This window comes from Chrysochloris asiatica, unplaced genomic scaffold, assembly GCF_000296735.1.
Source record: "Chrysochloris asiatica unplaced genomic scaffold, ChrAsi1.0 scaffold00386, whole genome shotgun sequence".
Classification (NCBI taxonomy): Eukaryota; Metazoa; Chordata; class Mammalia; order Afrosoricida; family Chrysochloridae; genus Chrysochloris; species Chrysochloris asiatica.
This window is the reverse complement of record NW_006408904.1, coordinates 1365015-1375679: the sequence shown is the minus strand read 5'-3', so window position 1 is coordinate 1375679 and position 10665 is coordinate 1365015. Positions and strand designations below refer to the sequence as shown.

Genomic DNA, 10665 nt, shown 5'->3' with positions numbered 1-10665 from the left:
CTTAACAACAACAACAACAACAATCTGTGGACATTAAGGGCTCATGTTTGGAATTAAATAAAAAACATAACTGAACACTAAGATGAAAAACAATTTGTTATGACTGCCAGTGGCCAGAATTTTTTCCTCAGAGCCTGTGGCCTGTATAGTCGACAACACTCGGGCCCAGTGGGCCTCGAACTTCTCACCAGTTTTACACGGTCTGCAACAAGTCTCTCTCCTTTAAAGCCTTTCTGTTTTCTGCTGTCCATCTACTTTCCCAAGCATGATGTCTTTTTTCGGGGACTGGTCCCTTCTGATGACGTGGCCAAAGTAAGTGAGGTGAGCTCTCACCATTCTTGCTTCTAAGGAGCATTCTGATTGTACTACTTTCAAGACAGATTTGTTCATTCTACCTGCATATTAGGGTAAATTAAATAAAATTTTAAAATTGAAGTCCTCAACTACACTAGTCAGTTTTCATCTGCTCAATGGCTACATGTCATTCATGGCAACTATATTGGACAGCACGGATTAGGACACCTCGATCAAAGGACTCCTGGTGTGGCGCTGGTTTAATGCACCAGACTGCAAAACTGTTTGAACTGCATTGAACTGTAAGGTCGGCAGTTCAAGCTCACCAGCTGCTCCTCAGATACCCTATATAAGGTCACTATGGGTCGGAATCAACTCAACGGCACTTAACAACAACAGCAATCATGGCAGAAAGTACTATTGGACAACATTAGCCTGGACCACTTAGCTAGTGGCTCATCTAAACCCATTTCAAAAATCAAGATGGAATAAAAGGAGCCTATTTGAAAGAATAGAACTGTCAGGACTTACTTGGGGGGCACCCACTAGGTAAAGGCAAGAGGACAGGAGTTATTGAGGTTCCCGCCTAGGTTCAGGAACAAGCTGCTGCTGCTATAAGGTGCATCACTTTGATTCCGACTCAGCAACCCTACGCACCACAGAATGAAACACTGCCTGGTCTTATGTCATCCACACAATTATTGTGACTTTTAAGCCCATTGTTGCTGCCACTGTGCTAATTCATCTCATTGGGAGGGTTTTCCTCTTTTTCATTGACCCTCCACTCTACCAAGCATGATGTCCTTCTCTAGGGAATGGTCCCTCCTGATAAAAGTATGAAGTGCAAAGTCTTGCCATCCTGGCTTCTAAAGGAACATTCTGACTGTACTTCTTTCAGCACAGATTTGTTTTTCTGGCAGACCCTGGTACTTTCAATATTCTTCTCCAACACCATAACTAAATGCAACCATTCTTCTATGGTCTTTGTTATTCATTGTCCAACTTTCACATGCATACGATGCGACTGAAAATACCATGACTTGGATCAGGCCATGGTATTTGTTCTTGACCACTTTAACTAAGTCTTTCACAGCAGATTTGTCTAATGCAATGCATTGCTTGATTTCTAAGACTGCTGTGATCATGAATGTTGATAGTGGATTCCAGCAAAATGAAGTCTTTGATGACTTCAGTCATTTCTCCATTTGTTGTTGTTAAGTTGTTGTTAACCAACTGTTGAGTTGGTTCTGACTCATAGCAACTCTCTATAGGGTTTCTGAGGAATGGCTGGTCAATTTGAACCACTGACGTTATAGTTCAAACCAACCCTGTGGCCCAGTGTTTATCCTACAATGCCACACCAGGACTCCATTTAGCATGATGATATTTATTTGTCCAGGTATGAGAATCTTTGTCTTATTTACATTGAGATGCAAGCCATATTGAAGACTATAGCTTTTAATCTTCATCAGAAAATATTTCAAATCCTCTTTGCCTTCAGCAAGCAAGGTTGTATCATCTGCAAATTGCAGGTTGTTAACAACTCTTCCTCCCAATCCTGATGCACGTTCTTTTTCTTATATTGCATCTTCTTGGATTATTTGTTCAGCATACAGATTGAATAAGGCACAGCAAAGTACTCAGTATTAGAATGAATAAATGAAAAATCAAGTTAATAGATACCAAGGACATTATCTATGGTGGTATGATCACGTAGCACATGTAATGATAAGGTGGCAGTGTTTTGAATGAATGGCTTGGAGTCAGTTTGTTGGAAGGTGCCTGGAGTATCCAGTAGAAAATGGGATAGAGGTTCGTAGGAGTGGAATTAGGGCTGGAGACTACACATTTGGAGTTAACAGGAGATGTCCACGTGCCTGTGCTTTTCACCATCAAAAGTGTCATATGGAATTTTCCCTGTGCAATTTGAAAGGCTTTTGTGGATGCTGTCCCTGAGCATTGCATTTATCCAATAACAATCAGTGAACTTCTTCATTTCTTAAAGACCTAGATTCTGAACATCAAAGCTTCTGATTGGGCAAAATCACCAATATATTGCGCTAAGCCGATAACACTTTGAGCAAAGTAAATAAATCAGGTGCCTTTCTTAGCTCTGGAAGTCTTATTATCAGAAGTGTGTTGTTTCCACTAGGCTTCCCAAAATCCTGATACTAGCATTTCAGAGGCCCTAGGCTGGGGCAGCCACTGAATGAGGTGATAAGTGAGTCCATTAAAGTAGATGAGACCACCTAGGGAAGATTGCACAGCAAACCAAGAAGAGGGCCAGGAACAGCTGTCTGCACCATCCCCACACCACCAGCTCATTCCAGAGAGGCTTCCTTTGAGCTCAATTGGAAGAGTCCCAAAAAATACAGTGTAATGCTAATGCAAACAACTGAATGAATGAACTTGAACTGATGCTGTCCCAATTAGGGGAGCCTTCAGAGTCTAGTTCCCTAGGCCTAAAACAACTGTCTCCTTCTGGCAAAGAAACAGCAGCTAAAGGTATTTAAAGATTAGCCTGGTGACCAAATTTAGCCACTTGGCCCTCTTCCTCATATTCGCATCGTTTAAGAGCACATGCCGACTTTTTAGTTGGACTTTTTAATCCAATTTATCTTATTTCTGATGCTGGATGACCCAGAATCTCAGTGTGATTTGGGAAAGTGACTTGGACTTGGCATTATTTGGACAGATGTGGTTAATACCTGTGGACAGATGGTGTTCATCCGGTAAAATCAGGCACTTTATTGTGCTAATTAATCCAAGTGGGACCCTGGAAATACAATATTAGCTGAATTTCCTGTCTAGCAAGGCGATCAGTGCGTTCTGGTGGCTAAATTGGAAAATTCTGTATCCTGGCCAAACCAGGGATGTTCTGGAAATTGTTCACATCCATACTGAACCACTTTTGATAAAAGCAAGAAAAGGAAATGTGCTAATTGAGCTAATTTAAAGATGGCAGCCCATGATCTCATGGAGGGACCACCAACATCTGCAGAGAGTCTGGAACCCCTATGCAAGTCCCCCAGATATCCACAGGCGTTAGCTGTGGGGAGGCAGTTCAATTAGCACTTTTTCTAATGCCAAAAAAAAAAAAAAGCCTTTAAAAACATGTTTTTTCCCTTTTCATCAACCTATATAATAGAAATATATCTATGGGCTTTTGTTTTACCATTTGACAGCTCTTATTACTTAAAAAAGTTCCACTTCTCTCCTTGTGAGGGAAGTAAGGCAATCAAGGGGTTAATTTCAGTCAGCTTCCTGCTCTCTTACCCAGATGCCTTTAAAAAAATAAATGTTGCCTCTGCATGCATTTAAGTGGGAGAAAAATGGGGAGCAAATGATAACTTATTTTTAACTTAGGGCTACAGAGTTTCTGTGTAATTGCCAAGAGATGATTTCTATAGAAGCAACAGGATGGGTTCTTGATAGTCAGACCAGTCTGAAAGAGTAACTGGATTCTGTAATGTACCAACTGTGAGTGACTTCTGAACTCACTTCTCTATCGATAAGTGGAAATAACCATATGTACTTCACCAGTTGTGACAACTGAATAACTAGTACCTAGCACTTGGTAGTCAGAAAATCTGCCATTACTAAGTCCTAGCATTATCCATGCTCTGGGTTCCAACCCTGTGAGGTTAGAATGACTCTCTTCATCTTCAACTACAGTAGCTGATGCTGAGAGAGGTGCCCAAAGTCACCCAGTTGATCCAAGATGCAAAGCCAAGATTGCTTGAATGTGCAAATGCCAAGACCCTTACCATGATGTAATATCTGCACATCCATCTGTTCAGTACCTGGGTGCTACACATTGGTGTATGTAACAAATGCTTGTAACAATGGTTTAAACATTCTAGCCCCATTTTTGGATCTCCTCTAATTTACCTTTTGCCCCTCCCCCCAAACTTGTCTTTTTCTCCCTTTTTACATTTATTTGGTAAAACTCTTTTGGTTGTCATTATTATTTTCTTTCTCTTTACCAAGGCGGAAGAGACGGAACTTCAACAAGCAAGCTACGGAAATCCTGAATGAATATTTCTATTCCCATCTCAGCAACCCTTACCCCAGTGAGGAAGCCAAAGAGGAGTTAGCCAAGAAGTGTGGCATCACAGTCTCCCAGGTAAGGAGAACCTCAACAGGCACAGCCTATATATGACCAAGGAAGAGCCTTGTGGCAGGGACTTGGAGGTCTTGCTTTACTGAACATAAATACCTTCCATATCCCCTCAGCTGAAGTCGTATAATGGTAAGGTAAGTGCACTATCTATATGAGGGGACTTCAAAAAGTTCATGGAGAAATGGAATTGGAAGGTAATGGAATTTTTTTATGAACTTTTTGATGCCCCACCCCCCATATATGTGAATATCTAGGTAAGTACCTTGCAAAACTTGAGAGGGACCAATAAAGTAGGAAAAGAATAAGCCAAATCTCAAAACTGGAATAGGGTTTTTCTCACTGAGCATCCCTTGCTTCAGATGAGTGCAGTTTCTTAAATGTATTCAGAAAGCTGTCTACAGTTCTCTTGCTGTTTTCTCAAGCATACTTAATTCCTTAGCTCATTTATTACCCAACCCAATCCAGGGACTTTAAAAGTCAGTGAACTGATCTAGTGGTTATGTAGCCTTTTAAATGAAAGAGCCTTAAATGTCTTCTCTAGATATGCTCACGCTAACTGACAGAGTGTAGGAATTTCAACATGTCACTATGATAACACAGGGATGTTGCTCAGAATGTCACTGAGTGCCCCGCTTCCCCCCCCAGAGAACAGTAAAAACAGATTTCTGTTTACTTGAAGAGGTACGTGATACAAGATTTGTAAACACCTGAATTCTTCAATATTAATGTGAAGCAGAGAGCTTGGCAATATTTTATGTTTGTCCATTTTGTCTACCCAAAGAATCCATCCAAACTTCTGATTCAGTCTGAATCTCAGATGCCGTGCTGGAATCTCTAGTTCAGACCAGTAATGATAATTTTGGAATCTATTAGAAATCGTTCTTCTGAGAATAATGTTACAAAACAAAACCAAATATACTGGTATTCTCATGAAGATTAAGGTGAGGGTGAGGGCTGGGAGGGAGGATGAGAGGCTTACTTGAGTGAGAAGCTTCACCTAACATTTAAAAATGAAAATAGATGCTGTTTTGTATAAACTGAGCATCTGTAATTCCTTGAATTGAATCTTGGCTCCTGTTATTCCCTACAGGGTGCTGATCCCATCAACTTTTGTTAGCTAAGCAGAATTACGTCTAGTCAGAACACAGAGCTCCACAGGGTGTATTTACAATGAAGGGATTGCCAGGGCCTCCCCAGCAGATGTGGGTGATTTTGAAGCAGCCTTGCAGATCAAGCAGAGTGAATCGTCTTCTTTTTAACCCAGAGTTTTCTTAAGTTGTTTTGAACTAGGAGAAGGTCATGTCCATTCTTGACAACCCTGGGAAATCAGAACTTCACTGCTCAAACTCAAGTGGCTCAGTGCTGTCTAGGGCTCTAATCACCTTTCTGGTGCAAATATAGACCCCTTGTCCACACACACAAACAAAAAAAGCAATGAAGTTGTTTTTATATTGCTGCTCAAGTTTGACTAATATTTCTGGGTCTATGAGTCAGATATCACTAACTCACGAATGAGTGAGTTTCATTCACAGAGCCAACTGTCTCTAAAGCAGAATTAAATCACACTATAGCCTGATTTCCAAATCCCTATTGAAGTTAAAATAAACATTAAAGAAACAAATTTGTTATATTTAGATAAGCACTGGAATGCTGGAATAGTCCCACAGTTTTCCTTCTTATTTCTGGAGGTCCAATGTGCAAATAGTCTGTCCATTAACTCGATTACTTACTATACGTTACCTTCCCATTTCCTCCATGCACTCTGAAACATCATTTCCATTACACCCCTGCCTCCCAACAGCAACGGTTACGCTTCTGCCAAAAAGGTCCCAAGAGAGACAATATAACAAGGTATCATAGAAATTTGGGACTTCTGGAAACTTTCTCTTTTTTGAGTCTTGGTTACCCCAACTACCAATCATGGCTGGTTTGACTAAGTGAGATTTTAGATCTCCCCTCTAGTTCCCAAATTGAGTGGATGCCTTTGGGGGCTCTATTTTTCTTGTCTTTTGTTATTTATCACCTCTTCTCAAAATTCTCCTAAGTAACTTGGCTTTCTTGACACACTGTTCTTTCTGAATTTTCATCCTCCCCTTTCTCTGACTCTTGTTCCAGTCTTTTTCAAAGATCTGTTGCCTCTACCCTTGCCATTCTGACTCACAGTGACCTTAGAGATCAGAGAGGAACTGTCCCGTAGGGTTTCCAAAGTCATAAAGTTTGCAATTTAGGTTTTAAACTTTGTAAAGTTGCACACTTATCTTTATGGAAGCCAGCTGCCACATCTTTCTCTTGCCAAGTGCTGAACTTTCCATTAGTAACTAATTGCTTAACCACTGCATCACCAGTGGCCCTTCTGTTATCTCTACACCAAAACAAAATCCCGAAACATAAAACTCAAACCTGGTACTTTTGAGTGAATTTCAATCGCAGCGACCTATAAATCTTTATAGGAGCATATTGACCCATCTTTCACCTGGAGAATGGCTGATGGGTTCAAACCACTGGCATTTTGGTTTGCAGCTGTGTACTTAGTCATTGTGCCACTTGCTGTCTCTACCTGCCCTAAAACCGGACTCCTGGTGTAGTGCAGTTCATACCCATCAGCTAGCTACTCCTCGGAAACCCTATACAGGGTCACTATGAGTCAGAACTGACTCGACAGCACTTAACAACAACAACAACCCTGAAACTATCATTGTTTTTTCCTTAGCCTCGTCTTAGCCAGTTGTTTTTAATGTTTTTTATTTGAGTCACAGATTCTTTTAAATCTACTAAAAGTTATTGATTGCTCTCCTGACTGAAAAATAAGCTTGTACACTGAAATCCATCTATTGATCGTCCTCTTCCATCATCTCAGAGAATCCTTTCTTTATACTGGTGGTAGTGGTGGTGGTGCTCATGTGCTGTGGAGTCAGTTCCAACTCATAGCGACCTTGTACAGGGTTTCTGAGGTTATAAATGTTTACGGGAGCAGAAAGCCTCATCTTTCTCCTGCAGAACAGCTGGCAGTTTTGAACTGCTGACCTTGGGGTTAGCAGCCCGACTGGTAACCACTATAGTACCAGAACTCCTTTTCTCTACTAGTGTCACTTATATGATCCATAGACAACCGCATCAGCATCACCTGGGAACTGATTATCATTGTTGTTGTAGTCATTAAATGCCATCAAGTTGGTTCCAATTCATATCACATGGTGAGTTTGAAATGTTGACCTTGTGGTTCAAACCCACCTGTGGTCCAGTGCTTATCCTACTGCGCCACACTAGGACTGATTAGGAATGTAAATTTTTAGACCTCACCTCATTCCTGAATCCGAATCTCTAGGGTGGAAACCAGGAAACTTTCTCTGACAAGCTTTCCATTCACACTGACTCTTTGACACCACCGTTTTTCATACTTTATCTGAGAACAGTTGACCCTTGAACAACGTAGATTTGAACTGCATGGATCCACAGATCCATCTCCACAGATTTTCCCCTGCTGTTCTTTGTTGTGAGTGTTTATTTACATCACTTCTGACACTACTCATGTCCACGTGAGATGTTTGTATGTGCACCACTTGAGCTCACCCCAATAGCAACAGGAAAAAAAAATCCAGGTGTAAATGGGTCCACACAATTCAAACTCATGTATCTTGAAGGCCATCTGCAATCTCTTCATCGTCACATTTGTAAATAGACCTCTATTTGTATATCCAGATGAGACTCTCTCTCTGAGCACCAAGCTCCTATCTCTTATTAACTACTAGACTTTGCTATGATTCTGCCCACAGGCTCTTCAAATTAATATGTTCAAAATGTGAATCAAATTCTACTCACAAATTATTATCCCTCCTAGATTACCTGTCTCAGACTTTATTATCTGTACATACACATTATCTACTACATAGTAGGCCCTTAGTGCATAACTGTTGAACAGTGAGTAAATTTATGAAAACATGACTTCTATACATTGTCCATGGCACATGATATCACCTAATGGACAATGTTTGTGCAGGACCAGGCAGTATTTCGTTCTGTTGTGTGTAAGATCGCTACGTCGGTACCGACTCAATGGCACCTAACATCAACCATCGACAATGTGAGAAATCCCTAAACTGATATACTGTCTTCCTTACCACTCTTCTTGTTCTTACTTGAAGGGAATTTTTTCTACAACATGCCCCCTCTCCAGTTTCTTTCTTCTCATTTCCTCACATGTAGCTGTTTTAATTAGACCTTAGGCATTTCCTTTTGGGAGTAAAAAGTCCTCCCAAGTATCTTCATCTTTTCTCTTTCTTCCAGCTCATCCAGGTACCTCAGAAAAATCTCCTGGCCTTTTCTGCATCTCCCAATTCCATTTATAACTCAAAAAACAACCGTAATTGTGATTGTTGCTGTTGTTGTTAAGTGCCGTTGTGTCGGTTTCAACCCATAGCAACCCTGTATAAGGTTTCCAAGAAGCGACTGGTGAGTTTGAACTGCCGACCTTGTGGTTCACTGCTTTGTCCCACAGCGCTGCAGCATGATTGGTTAGCATAAATAATGAAAGCGGTATCAAGCAAATCCTGAACATTGAAGTGAAGTTAGATATTCACTGGCCCTTAATGTGCTCCGAAGTCCCCTTCAAACTTTATTTCCTCCTCCAGTTGAAGTCTTTTTTTCCTGTGGTTACATTTATGATAAACAAAGCATTTTTTTTCTTAAATTTTGTTTTTTTCCCCCTCTCATTTACTTGAGACTACTAACTGCACAGTTGGCTGTTCAAACCCACCAGCCACTCCTCAGAAACCCTGTACAGGGTCACTGTGAGTCAGAACCCACTCAACAGCACTTGACAATAACAGCAACAACATATATTTACTATATATATATAATTTGTTGTTGTTAAGTGCCAGTGAGTCAATACCAACTCATAGCAACCCTGTGCACAACAGAATGAAACACTGCCCGGTCCGAGGCTAACCTCATAATTGTTGCTGACATTTGGCCAATCCATCTCACTGGGGGTCTTCCTCTTTTTCTCTGAATCTCCACCTTACCAAACATGATACCCTCTCCAGTGAGTGGTCCCTCCTGACAATATGTCTGAAGTATGAGAGACAAAGTCTGACCATCCTGGCGTCCACAAAGCACTCTGGCTGCACTTCTTCCAACAGAGATCTGTTGATTCTTTTGGCAGCCCAAGGCACTTTCAATATTCTCCGCCAACACCATAACTCAAAAGCATCAATTCTTCCACGGTCTTTCTTATTCACTGTCCAGCTTTTGCATGCATATGAGGTTATTGAAAATACCATGGCTTGTGTCAGGCATATCTTACTCCTCCAGCTGACATTTTTGCTCTTCAACACTTTAAAAAGGTCTTGTGCAGCAGATTTGTGTAATGGAATACGTCATTTAATTTCTTGGCTGCTGCTTCCATGAGTGTTGATGGTTGATCCAAGAAGAATGAAGTCCTTGACAACTTCAATCTTTACTCCATTGATAAGAATGTTGTTTATTGGTCCAGTGGTGAGGATTTTTGTTTTCTTTACATTGAGATGTAAAGATCAAAGGCTATGGTCTTCATCAGTAAATATATATGTATATTTATGAGTGGGCTTAAAATTTCATGGAAATATAAATTTACAAGATGATGAAATTTTTATATGGACTTTTTGAAGACTCCTCATATATATATATAGCTAGAAGTCCTGGTAGTGTAGTGGGTTATGAGCTGGGCTGCTAGCTGCAAGATCAATAGTTTGAATCTACCAGCCACTTCACAGGAGAAAAATGAGATTGCCTACTCTTGTAAAGATTTACGGCCTCATAAGAACTATACAGGGTTGCTATTAGTTGGAACCGACGCAGCAGCACACAACCACCATCAACCAACCCTAGGTCAAGAAAGACATGATATTTCTGTTGTATTCCAAACAGTGTGGAATTCTGGTTATGGTACTCTAGAACAAGCACTGGACTGCTAACTGCAAGTTTGACAGTGTAAATCCACCAGCAGCTCCTTGGAAACCCTATATATGAGTCAGACCAACTCAATGACACTTAACAATGACAACATAAGCATTGTAGATAGGTCATTGAGGAATAGCCTTATAAGAAATTTTAGTTTCCCTAATATATTAAAAATAATAGCTTGTAGTTTTCCCAGAATTTTCACCATATGCATTTTTTTTTTTTTAATTTAAGGTTTTTATTGTGGATTGAGTGAAAATTTACAGGGCACATCATCAGTTTCACATTCAACAATTCATATAACTTGTTTC

General features: G+C 40.5%; 1 protein-coding gene across 2 annotated transcripts in view; it reads left to right on the top strand.

Moving 5' to 3' along the window:
* The window catches only part of PBX1 (pre-B-cell leukemia homeobox 1), a 385369-nt gene that overhangs the window by 321151 nt on the left and 53553 nt on the right, over positions 1–10665 (top strand). For both annotated transcript variants that reach the window (XM_006876513.1, XM_006876514.1), the window contains exon 5: positions 4285–4420. In XM_006876513.1, the coding sequence (XP_006876575.1) occupies positions 4285–4420 (136 nt within the window). The remainder of the gene's footprint in view (positions 1–4284; positions 4421–10665) is intronic.